General features: G+C 43.7%; 1 protein-coding gene across 1 annotated transcript; it reads left to right on the top strand.

Annotated features, from left to right (window-relative positions):
• Window positions 1-1684: 1684 nt before the first annotated feature.
• LOC147439716 (tail fiber) lies at window positions 1685-18441 on the top strand. Its single transcript, XM_086485518.1, has 3 exons — window positions 1685-1868; window positions 1994-2219; window positions 17867-18441. The coding sequence occupies exons 1-3, from the start codon at window positions 1792-1794 to the stop codon at window positions 18146-18148; spliced, it is 585 nt and encodes a 194-aa protein (XP_086341644.1). The 5' UTR covers window positions 1685-1791; the 3' UTR covers window positions 18149-18441.
• Window positions 18442-18795: the final 354 nt, after the last annotated feature.

Genomic DNA, 18795 nt, shown 5'->3' with positions numbered 1-18795 from the left:
GCACAGAAAGTACTTGAGGACATTTATGTCTGGAATGTCGTCTCTTGGAGTGCATTGATTACGGGATACGTGCAACATAAGCAGGACCAAAAATCTCTAGGTTGTTTTTAGCGGATGCAAAGTGATGGCCTCTCTCCTGATGCACTCACATACGCGTGCATCTTGAAGGCATGTGGCTCTACACAAGATGCTGATATGTGCATAAAAATTCACACTGATATTGTTATTCGGGAAATGTTGAAAAAGATGTCATTCTTGGGAATGCCTAGGTTGACATGTTTGCTAAATGTGGTGCACTTTAGAAATTCACTTCTGATATTGTTAGTCCGAGGGTTGTTGCAAAAAATGTCATGCTTGGCATGCCTTGCGCGATATGTATGCCAAATGTGGTGCACTTCAGAAAGCACAAAAAGTGCTTGAGGAGCTTCCTGTTCGGAACATCATCTCTTGGAGTGTATCGATTGTGGGATATGCACAAGAGGAGTAGGGCATAAATCTTTAGGTTGTTTTTAGTCGATGCAAATCGAGGGCCTCTCTCCTGATGCAATCACGTACGCGTGCATCTTGAAACCATGTGGTGCAGTTTAGAGAGCACCAAAACTTCTCGAAAAGCTTCCCATCCAGAGCTAGAATGCACCGATTGCAAGATTTGGCCCAAAGGGGTACTTTTCGGTGGACACGAAACGATGGCCTCTCTCCTAATTGCAGGATTTTCTCCACAAGGGCAACCAGGGACCATCCGGAAGATTCAACCTACCCTAAGACCATGGACATCAAAAGTAATGTAGGTTTTGGTATGCATGATAGAAAAAGTGAATGTGAGAGTCAACATGTTGACAAAAGTCGAGCAACACATAATGGTGGGAAGGTGATGCAACAACGCAAGAGAGGTTTGGCAGCCGATCCATCCAGCATTGTGCTTCATGCAGACGACGAATAGCAAAGGTACACTCATATTTTGTGTTTTGATTTCCTCTATGTGATGTCAAAGTTCTTAGATTACATCATGTATACAATAAAGCAATGAATTTATATCATTTTTGTTGAAAAGATTTCAGATGAAGGTGACAACAACTTGTTATGCCCAACAAAGGGACACACGGACAATACAACAAGACATGGCAATGCGGAATGATACATGTCTTTATTAAACATTGGTAATGAGTTCTTCCTTGTACAATTATGATATTCTACAATAAAAAGTCCATCTAACACCGAAGGAGAAGCATAAGTCGCCCTTCAACACTGGAGGGGATACAAGTGGCGGGGGAAGGGCACATTCCTTACGGTATCTTTATAAATGTGGAGAACTGTGCCAGCTCCACACCATACATACGTGTGGTTTTTTTTTTGGCACAAGCATTGCAAATGCACAAAATGCATCTTGCTCCGTTTTTATTATAATGTGAAAATTTTTACATCCATACTTTTTTTAATGCAAAATCTCATTTGTGATGCGAGGTCGTAGAGCTTATGGCGAAATCTTTGAGGAAAGATGCTGTGGAGCCTTCATCAAAAGCTATGCCATGCGGTAAAATCCGCACTACTATCAATTTTTTACTTCTTACCATATACATAGTGAAGCAATCAAGGCAAACTAGTTTTTAAAGGTAATCATCTCTCTTTCGCGTTCAAGACTCATCAGCTGAGGTCTCTTCCTTGTTAGACAAAACGTGTTGGTTTTGGGTTCAAATCAAGGTGGCGACCTGGTCAGTCGATTTTACAAAAAATGGCAAGCTAATACGGGCCAGTTACTTGGGCGACGCCAGATCCAGGATCGCACTGCGCACCATGTGGAGCGCGTCTATTCCTATCCGTGCCGGCCAAATTTTCTTCTTCGTAATTCTGCTGCAGATTCCTCTATTCAGGTAATCTCAATTTACGCAGGTGTGTTGAATGTGTTACGCTTAGTCTGCAGTATGCTCAGTTGCACGCCGCCCAGGTGCTGTTATCTTTGTGTAATTCTTATGGTACTTGTCTTCGTGCATGACAGAGTACCATGCAGATCGGGTACCTGCACTTCGCCTTTGCAGATCACCGCAGCTCAGCTGGTTACAAGCAAGGTGATTCCGCATGGTGTTGTTAAGGCCCTGCTGTATCCAGGGGCTTGCATCCAGACTATTTTTTCTGTTTCCACTCTTCCTCAATGGTCCACTCTTTTTGAGAAGTACAACCTAACAGATGTAACAACGCAATCTGTTGAGCTCAATCGTTTGGAGGTGCTGTTCAAATTTCCCTTAATCACTTTCTGTTTTCTGATCTTTACACTTGTTCCAATATGTGAATGTGGACTCGGTTGAAGGCGTTCATGACAGGCATGTTAAATTGAAGGTGTATATGAATGTGTGCAGAGAGCATATGATGAAACAAATAAGGAGAACCTAAAGGTTGTTATAAAGAAGTTGCCTGAAATGTACAATGAGTGGTGCCTTTGTAGACCTTGGGAGGGATCTAGGAATGACAACAGCGGTGACATGAGATGCAAGTGGGCTGGGGCAAGCCTTATCACATAGGAATGGGTTGTAAATGGTTCACAATAACTTTTGATTGTTTGGCAAATTGTTGAGTCACATGGATAAGCCTGTGTAAGGCACTTCAAAACAACTGGAGAAATGAAATGTTATATTAACGTCTTCAAAAGGCCAAAATGACCTAGGAGAGAGAGAGAGAGAGAGAGAGAGAGAGAGAGAGAGAGAGAGAGAGACTGTCCACACGAGGCTCGGAGTGGCGGAGTTCCACTCCCAGAGGGCATGGCCCCAAACCTTGGTGCCCCTTTCGGTATTTCTTTATATTGCATCGACAAAGTAAAACATTGGGAACTCTGTTATGCTTCTCCTCGCGTTAGAATGCGAGAGAGAGAGAGCCTACACAGTTTATTTAAAGGCCCTTGGTCTCTAGGTTACATGAAAAGCAGCTGATCCAAAAGCAAAGCCAACGCAATAGCTGTACAGGCTGCCACATCATCATCTTCTCATGCAATTTGTCATTTGTTGGCTCTTTTGAGAGTTTAGGCCCCTCGGCCGCTAATTTGTAAGTTGGGCAAGGTCAGGATTTTAAAACTAATCCCTTTTGTAATCACTTCTGATGAGGGATTGGATGGAAACACAAAGATAACTACAATCTGCAAAATTGTGTAACACTTTCACTTCAAAATAACTTGAGAGAGAGAGAGAGAGAGAGAGAGAGAGAGAGAGAGAGAGAGAGAGAATGATTGGCCAAACGAACCCAGTGATCAATTGTGTATATAACCATGACATAGAAACCCTAACCTCAAAACCCATTACATACTGTCCTCTAAAATCAAAGCAATCGTCCTCGACTGCAGGATATATAGCACAAAAAGAAATCAATAAAGAATATTTACACTTTTAATATTTATACAATTGGAATCCCAGGGAGTGATCATTTAGTCATGCCTATTTGTGCAATGATGGCCATGTGCATAAAAGAGATAAGCTACCTGCGACACCTCGAGTGCATTTGAAAATCTGTCTTAGGTGTACATCATTCCAATGCATATACAAATGACATTGGATCTCATCAAAGGGCAAGTTTCCAATTGATGTCTCTTTGGATGCGATCATCTATCCAAAGCCAGTGGAGGTCCACAAAAGTGAACATCTTCTTCATGATACGATGGACGCATGCCGTCAGCCATACTAGTCAAATTTATATATACAAAAATCACGCTAATCCAAAAGCTTCTTTATACAATTGTATCGGATCATCATGATTTGTTGACTCTTCAGAGCTCATCCATTGAACGTCCATGTAGTTCTTGAATTTTACCCCTTCGTGTTGTTGGTTAAATCTTTTAGAGCAAGAATCTATTTAGGGATTAAAATCTCTTCAGTCTCTTGAACTGAGTTTGGGATATAGTCGTTCTTTGCCTTTCTTCTTGCATAGCCGTGCCTTCTCAAAGCGAAGTAAAACCTAGTCATCAACTTTGATGTCAATCCGTTTGTGATATTTGTCGATAAATCACCTTTGCTCGTCTTGAGATTTTTGTAAAGCTTCTTTAATCTTTGTGTAGGCGATATCCAAATCTTGCACGAATTTGTCAGCCTTGAAAACAACCAAGAATATTGGAGAGGAATACGATGAAGTACTAGGCTGGACAAGACCCTTCTTTCACTTGGTTCATAATCTCTTCATTTTGGGCTCAGCTCACATGGTGAGGTGGCCGGTTCGGTGGTGTGCTTCCATGTATCAGATCAATGGTATGATCCTCAGGACGAGCTGGTGGTAAATCGCCTGGCAGGCCCTCTGAAAAGCAATCGGCATGAGTGTGGAGAAAATCTTGGTGTTCTTCATCAAGTTCAGACATATCTGTCCTATTCTCATCATTCAACTCTTTCAAAAAGATCGAGTAAACAAACAGACTGGATTTTATTAATTTTGAAACGACCGAAGCCGATACAATAGGACAGACATGCCCTTAAGTTTCACATCAAGTACAATAGTTCGGCCCTTCTCTGTAGTCAAAGTCGCTTTTCTCGCCCGATAGTCGACCACAGCGTTGTTCTTATGGTACCCTGGAATTCCCAGGAGGACATCACAACCTTCCAAGGGCATTATGTAGAAGTCCTCGTGCACCAAATACCCCTGACAATGCAACTGAAGTTTGTCAATGACAGGTGTAATGGCTACAACCCTGCCGGGCGCCGCTAGAACTGCCTTTGCTAGTGGTCCAATCCAATCGGGCGTAATCTCGAGCCGCGCCGCCAATTCAGGTGAAATGAAGTTGGCCTTGGCTCCTCCATCAAAGAAGATCAAGGCTTCTTGGTCTTTCACTTTGCCCCAAGCTCGGCAAAGTTCTGTACTTTCGTCAATCGTGCTTGGGTCAGTACCCATGCAATCTGGAACCAATCATGCTTTCATCTTGCCTTTTCATCCACATTCCTGAGCTGCTTTTGAACCCTCGGGCCTGTCTTCATCTTTGTCGTTCTGTTCTTTCAGTGCCTTTTTAGGGCACTTCACGGAGATGTGCCCAGTTTCCCCGCATCCAAAGCACTTTCCCTCTTTGATGTAGAGAGCTCTTTCTTGTAGAGTGAGCTTGGGTCGTGCATCCTTTTCTTTCTTTTCTGGGTTGCTCTTCTTCTTTCTACGTTCATTGTTCGAAGAATGTTCGGTCCTTTGCGTCATGATTTCATATGTTGGGTAGGTCAAACTGCCTGAATGAATGGCAAAACCCCGTTTTGCGTGACTCATCAGTTCCTGAATGGAATCTGACTTTTGCCCCAAGCAGTGACCTCAGATCTCTGTAGGAAGTCCCAAGGTAAACCGCTCGATCTGTTCTTTGAACGAGATCTTCTTAAATGAAGAGGCTGGTAGAAAAGAGCTTCAGAATCTCTCGCAATATGCATCCAATGTATCCTTCTTACTCTTGAGTCAACCAAGAAGAAATAAAAAGCCTTTTAAATTTCAGCCATTTAACTGGCGCTGTCTTGTTCAATAGAAGCGTGGACCACCAAGGTCGAGTATTTCCCTTGAAGTAAGAGGTAACCCTCCAAATCTTGGAGTGCTTTGAGTAACGCCCTCCAGAGAAAGCTATGTCAAAACTGTTGTATGAAGGCCAAAGCCTTCGAAGCATCTCGATATCCAGAAAACGTGTCAAATTTAATTGACTGTCTACCTTCTTTAAACTTTCGGACTTTCTTGCTTTTATCTTCCAGAAAGTCATATTGGTTGGCTTTATAAAATTCTTCTTCTTTGCATAGAATTTGTGATCATCGGAGTCCGAACTGTCTGAAGACGAGTCCTCTGTAGAACTGTCAGAAACTAGGCGAAATCTAGGCTTCTTTGCCTTTTTCTTGCCCTTTCCGAAGCTTTGCTTTTTGCTTCGCTTTTTCCCTTTTCTGTCTTCTTCGCTCGAGTCAGAAGAGCTAGAAGAACTGTCAAAAGAAGAAGAAGGATACTCCTTCAAATTTGACATGCTTTTTCTGCTTTCTTGCCAAGGCAAAAGCAGATTGACGACCCAAATAACCCGGGAAGTGAGTTTCTTTCTTCTTTTCTTCTGCTTTTTGTCGTGCTTTTCAGCTTTGTTCTGCGCGTCAAAAAGCTGAGAATCCGTGTATCAACCACCTCTTCTAATTCTTGCTCTGTAAACATCCTTGGAGTAGGAGGTTTCTTGAGTGTTGGTTTTGTGGTTTGCCGCCATTGTGAGTGCACCTCGTTGAAGAAGATCTGGGTCAAAAATTTTGCAAATTTCGGGTCCTTCGCAAAAATTTGCATCATCTTTGTTGCATCGTCAATCAATCGTCGACGCTCCATCTCTTCAATCTCTGCGTGAGTAGGCCGAGGCGGGCCATACTCCTCGTGAGAATCTTCTTCGTGATCTCTTCCTACATCTCCAGATGCAGAGGAAGTCGACTGATCTCTGTCTGAATCCATAAGTGCCGCTAGAAAAAGGATCGGATTTCCCAGTAGAAGAGAAATCGGCCGCGCTCTGATACCACCGTAACAAACTTAGACACTCCAAATCAAGATTCTACCGCGACACAACAGGTATTCTATAACAAACTTGGACACTCCAAGTGAAGAATCAATTGCGACAGCACCAAATAACCACTTCAAAACAATTCACAGATCACAATAGATTTGCACTGGCCCGGCGGAGTTCCATGCCTAGAGATATTGGCCCCAAAGATTGGCGCTCCTTTCGGTATTTCTTTATGTATTAATCAATCATCAAAGTACAAGAGAGTGGTTAAGGTTTCACTCTCAGACTCTGCGTCCAGATGCTCTGAGAAGTGAGCCCTAAACCATTAATAAAAAGGTTACAAGGGACGCCCAAAAGCAGAGCCCCAAAAGCTTAAAAATCAAAAGCAATTTCTCTCTCTCTCAATGAGAGCAAAATAAAGCAGATCAAATCTCTCTTTCTCTCTCTCTCTCTCAAAGCGTAGCAAAAAAAAAGCATTTGTAGCGTCGCTAGTTGGTTTCTCAGCTTCCGTAAAATCCGGGATTCTGTACCTGCTGCCACGAGGCATTTCCGCCTGATTAGGGTTTCCAGCCAGCAGTTAGGGTTAGGGTTTTCAGAATTAGGGTTTTTGAAAATTAGGGTTTTGGCAGAAATTAGGGTTTGCAGGATTTTTAGGGTTTCTGGCAGAAATTAGGGTTTCTGCTGTCGGTAGCCACGTCATCACTTTGTGACATACCCCCCTCTTGAAAGCATTGTAATTGACGGCGATTACGCCTGCAAAACCGTCAAAAGCCATAAACCGTCTTAGCAGACACTGACTGTTAGTACCTACGTACTAGGAACACACATCTAGCACATGTACCAAATCGACAGTCACATCACATGACATTCAACATTCATTCGGATCTTAGACCATGATTTATCGGCAATGTAGCTAGTAATCACATCTAGGTCCAATCGGGACCTCATCGATGTCCGATTGACTAACCCCTATTGCAAGCATGTCTATTCGAGATCAATCAGACCAAAATGTTGCAGTCATTTCGTCTATCAGTTCCTGCACGCAAAAGAAGTCAAGAACAAATCAGTATCTTTATCAGGAATTCCATTTCATAAAGTCATCCAGCAGAATACTGTTAGCTCTCAGTATCCCTGAAGCTCAAAGAGACATGACTTTAGTATCAAAATCAAGGCATCTGTTGACAAAGGAGTGGAGTAACTCCCCTCTTGTGCATCCCACTGCACCATATCTCTGGCCAAGTTGAATTTCTGGGTTCCGTTTGGAGTAGACTATGCTAAACCAAAGCATCGAGGTAAAGTTTCGCAATCCTTAAGAGTATCTGCTAGGTCCTCCTTCTCCATCCACTTCGCATGAAATGCAGGATAGTTCTTGAACTTAACCAAGAAACGCCTTCGGACTTTACCTTTCTTCGTATCTCTATGTGCCAAAATCTGTTCAGGAACAAGGGTCTCCTCGTTTTCTTCCACTCCGGGTTGCTCATCAGGCTCCCCATCATCAGGCACATCACCCCTAAAAGGTTTCAAGAGACTCACATACAATGCATTCATTGTGAATCCTCCAAGTATCTGGCAGTTTCAATCAGAAGGAGACATCATTTACCTTTTCAGTAATCTGGAAAGGTCCGTAGTATCGCATACTAAGCTTTGGAAAAAGCCTCTCCTTTCCCTTTGTCTTTCTTAGGCGTGCCTTCTCAAAACGTAAGAGCACCCAATCATCCTCCTTCAATTTCAAGTCGCGACGATGGCGATCCGCTGCCTTTTTTTTGTCGTTCTTGAGACTCCTGCAAAGTCTCGCGAACCTTGGCAAAAGCCGTATCCAAATCTCGCGAATATTCATCCACTTCAAATATCTAATCTTTCGTGCTCAGGAAGGATGGAACCTTCGCAGCACTTTCAACAATCTCAAATGGTGTCTTCCCCGTCGAATTGTGTATCGTGTTATTGTAGGCAAATTCCACCAAAGGTAAGTTCTTTTCCCATTGAGTCTTCTGATCCGAGATACAAGACTTCAATAAATATAAAACCACTGAATTGGCAATCTCAGATTGCCCGTTAGTCTGCAAGTGGAACGATGACGAGAACTGCAGCTGTGTGCCAATGTTCTCCCAAATTGCCTTCCAAAACAAACTCATAAATCTGGGGTCTCTGTTGGAGACAATCGTCTCAGACGTGCCATGTAATCGGAAAATCATCGTGATCATTCTGTGTTCTCGGGAGATCAAAAATGAAATCCATTTCAATACTTTCCCAGGGGCGGGTGGGTATGGGTAAAGGCTATAACAATCCCTGTGCCTTATGCCTGTCAAACTTGACCTTTCGGCATATTGCGCACAACTCTTCCACATCCTTTTTGAGTCTCGGCCAAAAGAAGTATCTCTCTACCCCTTTCATGGTGGTAGCAATGCCGCGGTGACCCGTAAAAGGTGGACAGTGGCATTCAGTCATAACCTTTTCCCTCAACGGTTGTGTAACGCACAACATGGTTTTTCTCATCAAGTAGCCGTCCCGAATGGAGTATCCTGCTACTGTCGCCCCATCCCGTATCCGTGTGAAAAGAAATCTACAAAATCTGTATCTGTGGCATACTGATCGACCATATCCTCGAAGCTCCTATGATGTATCGTGGAAATAGCTAGAACCAACGGCTTCTGAGACAAAGCATTTGCCATTCCATTCTTCTGTCCCTGTATATGGACAATTTGGAAGTGAAAGTGTGACAAGATGTTCGTTCACCGCATCTGCTTTTCCGAAAGCTGCTTCTGTGACAAGAAGTAGCGCAAACTCTGATGGTCTGTAAAGACAGTCAAATCTGCTCCGAGTAGGTAGTGCCGCCGCTGAGTAAGAGCATGGATAACCGCCAAAAGCTCTTTCTCATAAATCTGTGCTGTCATCTTAAGCCTAGAGAACAATCGGCTCTCGTAAGCAATGACATGGCCTTCTTGCATCAAGACCACACCCAGACTACGACCATAAGCATCACAAAATACTTCAAATGACTTCTGCAAGTCCGGCAAAGTCAAATCTGGTCCTGTAGTCAATTTCTCTTTCAATGTCTGAAAGGCAGTCACCTCTGTGGATCCCCACGAGAAAAGGGACTCCTTTCTATATCAAGATATGCAAAGGGGAAGCAACCTCTGCAAACTTTCGAATGAACCGTCTGTAGTACGAACATAGTCCCAAGAAGCTTCCAACTTCATGGACTTTCTTCGAATCGGGCCCATCACGGATAGTGTCTATCTTGGCCGGATCCATTTGCACTCCTGCTGCTGAGACAAAGTTGTTGGGGTTAAAGGCCCAAATGACCCCCTTTAATGTACATTTTAAAGGTTACTAACCTTTGGCCAAGTTCACATTGAACAGGCCACTAACTTATTAAATTGGTCCTTATACAATAATAAAAGGGATAGTGAGTTTTTACAAACTCTCTCACTTATCCCCTTTGAAGAAAACGAGCGCTCTCTCTGCTCCAACGATTTGCTAGCGCCCCTCTTCTGCAACACTGTGCCTCCTCTGCAACGCACACACCCCGCACTCTCGCGTGCTCTTTCACTTGCACACAGCCGCGCGCTCAACAATTGGTATCAGAGTCCGATTAGGGTTTCCCCCCAAACCTGCAAACACTGAATTTCAGCCAAGAAGGTCAACTTTCACGTGAGATTTTGTAATTTCGTCGCCAAAGGACTCGTCCCCGGACACTAGAGAGCTCCCGGCAACCAAAATTGACCTAAAACAGGCTGAAATTAGGTCAAAAACAGGAATTTACAGGTTATGACAGCAAAATACAGGTTTTGCAAATGATGTATTAAGGTGTGGGAATACTTTTGCGAAGTCCCCGCTACCCGAAAACACTGAAATTGCCGAAAACAAGCCCTAAAACAGGTGTTTTAAGCAAATTTCAGATTTGCGCAGGTTTATGCAAATGTTTTTATGGTGCGATTACATTGGGGAAAGTGCAAATTGATGCAATCTACGCACGTTTGACAAATTTTGCTTATGTATGACCATTTGTGGCTCAATTTCATGCAATTTTGATGCTACAAATTGGGGCTTTTGTGCTTACGTGCTTCTAAAGGCTGCGTATTAGCCTTATGTATGTCTTCTGAGGCTAAAAACAACTAAATTTGTTGTTTTCGAGCACAAATTCGCTTGCTGAAATTTCCTGCGCATAAATTTCAGAAATTGAATTTTGTGCCCAAATCGATTTATTTTGCCCCAAATTGCTCCTGTGACCATTTGGAGCTGTAGTGCACATCTGTGTGAGGCTATACTCCGATTTTTGCGCATTTTGCCCAAAATTCAGCCTATTATCCCTCTTATTTCGTGCAACTATGGCCTCATCTTCTTCGGATGTGAAGAACCTCTTCGAGATTAGGAGGTTCGATGGAACAAGTTTTGATCTTTGGAAAGACAGGATTCAGGGAATCCTATTTCTTAAGGATTGCGAAGGGGCACTTGAACAGGTGAAGCCACAGATATGACGGATGAAGCATGGGTTAGCATGAACAGGAAGGCCATTACATACATTAAAATGGTTATGACGGATGAGACCGTCATTGATGTGAAAGGTCTCATGACTGGTTTTGATGTGTGGGAGAAGTTAAAGGGAATGTATGAAAATACAACGCCTGTCAACCAGGTGCACTTAATGCGAAAACTTGTTGGCATGCAACTTGATGAGTCCAAGAGCGCGGCAGAGCACTTGTCATTGTTCGCAGGTACTTTGTCGCAATACAGGATTCTGGCTTGCCCCCTTTTGATGATAAGCTAAAAGCTATCTTCTTGCTTATGACCTTACGTGAGTCATGGGAAACTTTGGTGGTTTCGTTGTCCAATAACCCAATTTGACCTTTGATGGTGTTAGGGGTTCTATCTTGAATGAAGAAATCAGGAGGAAAGCAAGTGGAGAGGGAGGCAACTCTGCCAACATGGTTAGAGGCAGGACAGAAAAGAAGAATGCTTATGCACAAAGGAGTAAGAGTAAGAGTAAAGAAAGGGGAAATGCAAGCAAAGGCAAGGGCGATGTGACTTGCTACTATCAATGTGGCAGGAAAGGTCACAAGAAATCCGATTGCAGGTACTATAAAGCTGAGTTAGAAAGGAAAAAGAATGGCTGAGACAAAAAGAAAGAGAAGAAGGAAGTCAAGGCAAATGCTCAGGATAGCTCAAAGGACAAAGAGAAGGCCAATGTAGCTTCTAGTGTCGTGATTGAGGAGCTGGCAGATGTAGAGGACATCTTGTGTCCACTTTGTCAGATAATGATGCTTATGACTTTGATGCCTCTCTAAATGTTCATTCACAGGACATGCAGATCACCAAGAGTGATCTTATTGATGCTTTGTTGAGTGTCAATGATGCATTGTCCCAGACTTGGATTGTTGATTCCGGTGCTTCATTTCATGTGACTCCTATCAAGGAGTGTTTCTCTACTTTTGATGTAGGCGAGCGTGGCCATGTATACCTTGGAAACAATCATGCATGTTCCATTGAGGGTATTGGTACTGTGCATCTCTCCATAGATGACACAAATGAGCTTGTCTTGCATGATGTTAGATATGTGCCGGGAATCAAGAAGAGTCTGCTTTCTGTTGGTCAGATGGATATCCATGGTTACAACAGCTTGTTTGAGAGAGGATCATAGAAAATGACCAAAGGCTTTGCACACACCCCACACACTCTCGTGTGCTCTTTCACTTGCACACACCGCCGCGCGCTCAACAAAAGTGTCCCAAAAAAAAAATGTATCTCTGAAGCATATGATCTCTGTGTTCTGCTTCATTCTTGGAGAAAACAATGATATCATCAAAGAAAGTGCCAACAAATAGCCTGTACTCTTGAAAAATCATGTCCATCATCCGGTTAAATGTCGCAGGAGCATTGGTTAAGCCAAAAGGCATCACCAAAAACTCAAATAATCCAAAAGGTAGTCCGGAAGGTTGTCTTGTAGACGTCTCCCGTCACGATTCGGATCTGATGATATCCACTCTTCAGATCAATCCTGCTAAAGCACGAGGATCCCTGTAACCTGTCAGTATATCATCGATCCTAGGAATCGGAAATCTGTTCTTGTTGATGATTTTGTTGAGAGCTTCTATAATCAATGCACATTCTCCAAGATCCGTTTTTCTTCAAATCCAACAACAGTGGAGGGCAATACGGTGAAGTACTATGCTGGACAAGACCCTTTTCCAAGAGGTCTTTCATTGAGTTCATAATCTTTTCATTCTGTACTCGGCTCACACAGTAAGGTGGCCGGTTTGGTTACGTGTTTCCAGGTATCAGGTCAATGGTTTGATCTTCAGGCCCTCTAAAAAGCAATCGGCATGAGTGTGGAGAAAAATCGTGGCGTTCTTTTGATCAGGTCAAAACATATTCAACCTTTATCCATCGCCAGAAGAATGAGTAAAGAAACTGAAGTTCATCAAGTACAATCTCTGAGCCCTTCATTTATCAAAGTCGCTTTCTCGACCCCGGTAGTCAACCACAGCGTAGTTCTTGTGGTACCAAGGGATCCTGAGTAGAACGTCACTCGCGTGCCCTGAACACCCCTGTCATTGCAAACGAAGTTTGCCAATGCTCGGTGTAATGGCAGTTTGCCAATGCTCGGTGTAATGGCAGTTTGCCAATGCTCGGTGTAATGGCAACATCCCATCCGGGTGCCAGTCGAACTACCTCCGCATGTGGCGTCAATCTATCGGGCATAATTCCAAATCAAGCCGCCAATTCCAAGTGAAAAGAAGTTGGCCTTGGCTCCTTCAAAAGAGCTTCCTGATCCTTCACTTTGTCCCAAAAGCGGCAAAGTTTGTACTTTCAGTCATTTGATTCGGTGCAGGTCCCACGCCATGTGGTACCTGTTCTGCTTTTCTATCTACCTTTCATGCCACGTTCCTCAACTGCTATCGATCTCTGAGGCCTGTCGTCGTCTTTATCATTCTGTTCTTTCTGTGCCTTTTTAGGGCACTGCGCGGAGATGTGTCCATGTTCCCCGCATCCAAAGCACTTCCCCTTCTGATGAAGCTAGCTCTCTCCTCAGGAGTATGCTTGGGTCGTGCATCCTTTTTCTCTGGATTTCCCTTTTTCTTTCTACTTTCATTCCCAGAAGACTGTTCGGCTCGTTGTGTCATGGCCTCATCTGTGGGGTAGGTCAGACTGCGAGAGTGAATGGCAAAGCGCCGCTTCGCATGACTCATCAACTCCTGAATAGAAGTTGACTTCTGTTCCAAGCAGTGATCTCGGATCTCTGTAGGTAGACCCAAGGTGAACCGCTCAATCTGTTCTCTGAACGAGATCTTCTTGAATGAAGAGGCGGGTAGAAAAGAGCTCCAGAATCTTTCACAGTAAGCATTGATTGTATCTTTCTTGGTCATCCGAAGATGGTTCCAAGCAACTCCTACATCTCGTTCATATTCTTGCGTCAACCAAGAAGAAATAAAAAGCTTCTTAAATTTCAGCCATTTAACTGGCGCAGTCTTGTTTAAAAGAAGCGTCGACCACCAAGTACGAGCATTCCCCTTAAAGTAAGAGGTAGCTCTCCGAATCTTGGAGTGCTCTGAATAGCGTCCTCCCGCGAAAGCGATGTTAAACTGCTGTATAAAAGACAAAGCCTTCGAAGCATCTGAGTATCTTGAAAAAGTATCAAACTTGATCGAGTGGCCACCTTCCTTAAATTCTCGGACTTTCTTGCTTTTATCTTCGAGAAAGTCATACTGGTTGGCTTTGTAAAAATTCTTCTTGTTCGCATAAAAGTTTCTGTCACATCAGAATCTGAGCTGTCTGTAGATGAGTCCTCAGTAGAACTGTCAATCTCTGGGCGAGATTTAGCCTTCTTTGCCTTTTTCTTGCCCTTTCCGAAGCTTTGGTTCTTGCTTCGCTTTTTACCTTTTCTGTCTTCTTCGCTCGAATCTGAAGAGCTAGAAGAACTGTCAGAAGAAGAAGAACAAGGAGGAGAAGAAGAACTGTGTACTCCTTCAAATCGAATACGCTTCTTTTGTTTCTTTGCCTTGTCAAAAGTCGACTGACGACCCAAATATCGTGGGAAGTCAGTGCTTTTCTTCTGCTTTTTGCCGTACTTTCTGGCTTTCTTTTGCGTGTCAAAAAGCTGAGGAATCCGTGCATCAACCACCTCTTGTAATTCCTTCTCTGAATACTGTTTGTGATTAGAAGGTTTCTTGAGAGCGGGTTTCAAGGGTGGTGTAGTGGTTTTCTGCCACTACGCATGCACTTCCTGAAAAGAAGTCTCGCTCATATATTTTGCCAATTTCGGATCCTTCGCAAAACTGAGCATCATCTTTGTTGCATCGCCGATCAATTGACGACGCTTCATCTCTCTTTGCTCCGCCTAAGTAGGCCTAGGCAGGCCAAACTCTCTGTCAGAATCTTCGTTGTGATCCCTGCCCGCATCCGCATCTCTAGATGCAGAGGGAGTCGATTGATCCTTGCGTGAAGCCATAGGTGCCGCGGAAAAAAATTGGGGATCGGATTTCCCGTAGAAGAGAAATCGGCCGTGCTCTGATACCTCTGTAACATACTGGGACACTCCAAGTCAAGAATCAATTGCGACAGCACGAAATAACCACTTCAAAACAATTCACAAATCACAATAGATTTGCACTGGCCCTGCGGAGTTCCGTGCCTAGAGATATTGGCCCCAAAGACTGGCGCCCCTTTCGGTGTTTCTTTATGTATTAATCAATCATCAAAGTACAAGAGAGCGGTTAAGGTTTCATTTTCAGACTCTGCGTCCAGATGCTCTGAGAAGTGAGCCCTAAACCACTAATAAAAAGGTTACAAGGGATGCCCAAAAGCAGAGCCCCAAAAGCTTAAAAATCAAAAGCAATTTCTCTCTCTCTCAATGAGAGCAAAATAAAGCAGATCAAATCTATCTTTCTCTCAAAGCGTAGCCAAAAAAAAAAGCATTTGTAGCGTCGCTAGTTGCTTTTCTCAGCTTCCGCAAAATCCGAGATTCCGTACCTGCTGCCACGTGGCATTTTCGCCTAATTAGGGTTTCCAGCCAGTAGTTAGGGTTAGGGTTTCCAGAAATTAGGGTTTTTGCTGTCGGTAACCACGTCAACACTTTGTGACATATTCACTTCAAAACAGTTCACAGTTCACAATTGATTCGACACGGCCCGGCGGAGTTATGTGACTAGAGATATTGGCCCCAAAGACTGGCGCCCTTTTCGTCTTTCTTTTTGTATTAATCTGCAACTCAAAGTACAAGGGAGTGGGAGGGTCTCTCTCAGACTCTGCGTCCAAATGCTCTGAGAAGTGGGAGCTCTCCCACACTTAAAAAGGTTTTACAAGGGATGCCAAAACCAGAGCCCAAAAGCTGTAAATCAGAAGCCTTGCAATAAAGTAAAGCAAAAAGCTCTCTCTCTCTTTCTCTTATGCTTTGCGTAGCCAAAAGCTGCCAGTTTTTTTTTGTCTTTTTAACGTAGAAACTGCCGTACGGAGATCTGCCACGTCAACTCTGCAGCGCATTTTCTGGCGTGATTTGCGGGACTGCCGTACGGACCTGCCACGTCAGCAAGACAGCGAAAAATTTGAGAGCTTCTGCCCCTGCAAGAGAGTGTGTGTGTGTGTCTGGTCTGCGACCCTAGGGTTATGCCACGTCACTGGGTTGTGACAGCTGCAGAACTTGAAAATCCAATTACGAAGTGAAAATCAGCCCCCTACTCTCATATTTGGGTGCCCCCAACTGGGAAGAGGCCAATCGGAGAGAGAGAAGTCGAGCAAGTGTCCTACTGATGACATGTGTCCAGTTTGCCCCATTTAGTTTAATTACTAATCCCCTCGAACTTATGGAGTCTCACCGAGGGGCCTGTAAGACTTTAAGTGAGCCTAGCCAATTCTTTACTAGTCAAATTTCATTGTCGATCAGCCCAACCATTTCGTGGCTGCCTCGCCTTGACCCCTGCGGGTGAAATTCTCTACCAATGGCCGTTTCACACTGGCCATGCAATGTGCGGGCATTTGTGATTTCAAAAAGAGGGTTCGCGCCTGTTATGGTATTTCTTTATTCAATTGCAAACAGATGACCCGAACACTCACACCAAACTCTTACCAAGCTGTTCAAACGTGTCAAGGGCTGGAATTGCAGGTTTTCGATCCAACTTCAGCATCATAACGGCGCCAAAACCTGTCTAGGATGGATTCCTTGCATTTTAGAAGCTTGCCGGTGAGCTGTAGGTCAATTCCAGCATGCTGTAATTTCCTGTTTTGGTCACTGTTAGGTGCCCAAACCCCTATATAACCACCCCAAGGCTTCCCTGAGGCTTCCTTGGTGTTATCCTGCAGTTTAGGTGAGAAACCCTCAACCTGCAAATAAACACAGCAGGCTGTAATTCTCTGTTTTGGATCGTTTTGAGGAGAGAAAACAGGTATACACGTCTCTCAAGAGCTCACGCACGCAATGGGACATTTCCCCTTTGGTTTGGACGAGTTTTCATGTGAGAAAACTCTTCATTTTCACAATTTACCGTGATGGAACTGTGCGTACCTGTGGGGGGTTAGCAATTAGCTAATTTTTTTCCTGTTCAGAAGGCTCTTGCCTTGGCAACGCGCTTAAAACCCACAAAACTGTACATGGTCATTTGAATAGCCCAACTTGTGGGACATTACCATATATGCACGAGAGAAAATTATCGTGCTACATGAGACAAGGGAGAAGGCATGCTTTCCATTAAAGCTACAGAGCTGAAAATCCACTTACAAAGTGAAAATCGGCCCCCCACTCTCATATTTGGGCGCCCCCGCCTGGGAAGAGGTCTTCTGGGGGGAGAGAAGTCAAGCAAGTGGCTCTCCTTCTGACATGTGCCTAGTTTGCCCCATTTGGTTTAATTCCTAGCCCCCTCCAACTTATGAAGTATCGCCAAGGGGTCTGTAAGACTTCGATTGAGCCTAGCCACTTCAGTGTCGATCGGCCCAACCATCTCGTGGCTGCCAGCCTGCCTGGCCTTGATCCCTGCGGGTGAAACTCTGCCAACGGCCGTTTCACACTGGCCATGCAATGTCCGGGCATTTATGATTTCAAAAAGAGGGTCCCAAAAATTAAATAAAAATCAAGGGAAGGAAACCAACAAATAAAGTTAGTGTTTATCACAGTCTCGTGACAAGGTGGAAAGCATTAAAACTATGTGAGAATTAGGGGATTGCCAAACGATCGGACCAAAGGAAACGATCCAGTAGAAGAAATTCCAGGTGCACAGATGCACTCAAAGAAAGAGTCACGAGTTCCTTTTGTCGAGGACCTCACTCATGTTGATATTAAAGGAAAGCAGGCAAGAGTTCAATATGTGGATGTCAGATTTTGCCTCCAAAGGACGTTAATGTAGTCTTTCTTTTTTCAAAAAGAAAGTTTTTACTGGGGAGTGATCAAATCCATCGAACAATTAATTTTCCCTAAAAGGTTTCTTTTAAATTTTGCAGCTCTTGATTGGAAGCTATTTTGCTGTAGCTGGTGGGGTGGCCGGATTATTGAAGCCAGGAAGGATGAGCTTGTTTGGAGTTTTGCTTTTGGTGTGGGGCCTCATCAGGGAGGGCTTGTTTGACAAGTCAGGTAAGCCATCATCAGTATACATGTCTCCGCTTATGCTGTTCGCTGTTGCATGCGCCTTCCTGTCGGTGAAATATGATACTCAAAAGGTGCAAAGGCTAGCAAGGCCTGTGGCTCGGCCTCTCAAAAGCTCAGCAAAGTCAAAACTCAAGTAGATTCTTCAACTTTAGCTTGATACCAATTCGCATGCCTGAATGGGTATCTGTTTTACGACTGATTTTGAGAGATGAGGAGTTAAGAGGTGACATTCGATGAATGTCCTGTGGGTGTGTAGTGAAAAGGCATTATTAAGAATTATTTTTTGTATTAAGGGACTTGCGAGGTTTTGGGACATTGGGGCTGAAAGAAGATGTTCTAGCACATCCTCAGTTGAAAGGCTGCTATTTCAGAAACCGATTCTTTTTTCACATATTTTGCTCAATAATTAACATGGAGTGATTTTGATCTAGTGGTAACGTGTGATTTTTGGGCTCGGCGATCTTTCGAATCATGTCTTCCAGGGAGTTATTTTGATATTGAACAAGTCATGTTATTATGCTGTCTCCAAGCCCACTTCTAGAAACAACTATTTTACCATCCCATTGTGTGTCTTCTAGTGTAGTGTTTTTACGAGTAGAACTCAATGAGTTGGTCATCGCTTCCCCATGACCATGCTATCTTCACTCTCCTTCAAAAAATTAGGACTTTAATGCAAAAGATAAATAGCTAAGTTACACACACAAACACACACAGAGAGAGAGAGAGAGAGAGAGAGAGAGAGAGAGAGAGAGAGAGAGAGAGAGAGGCTCTTTTTATACACATC

The sequence above is a fragment of the Adiantum capillus-veneris genome, chromosome 16 (genome assembly GCF_014529385.1).
Source record: "Adiantum capillus-veneris isolate H3 chromosome 16, ASM1452938v2, whole genome shotgun sequence".
Classification (NCBI taxonomy): Eukaryota; Viridiplantae; Streptophyta; class Polypodiopsida; order Polypodiales; family Pteridaceae; genus Adiantum; species Adiantum capillus-veneris.
This window is presented reverse-complemented; position numbering and strand designations above follow the sequence as displayed.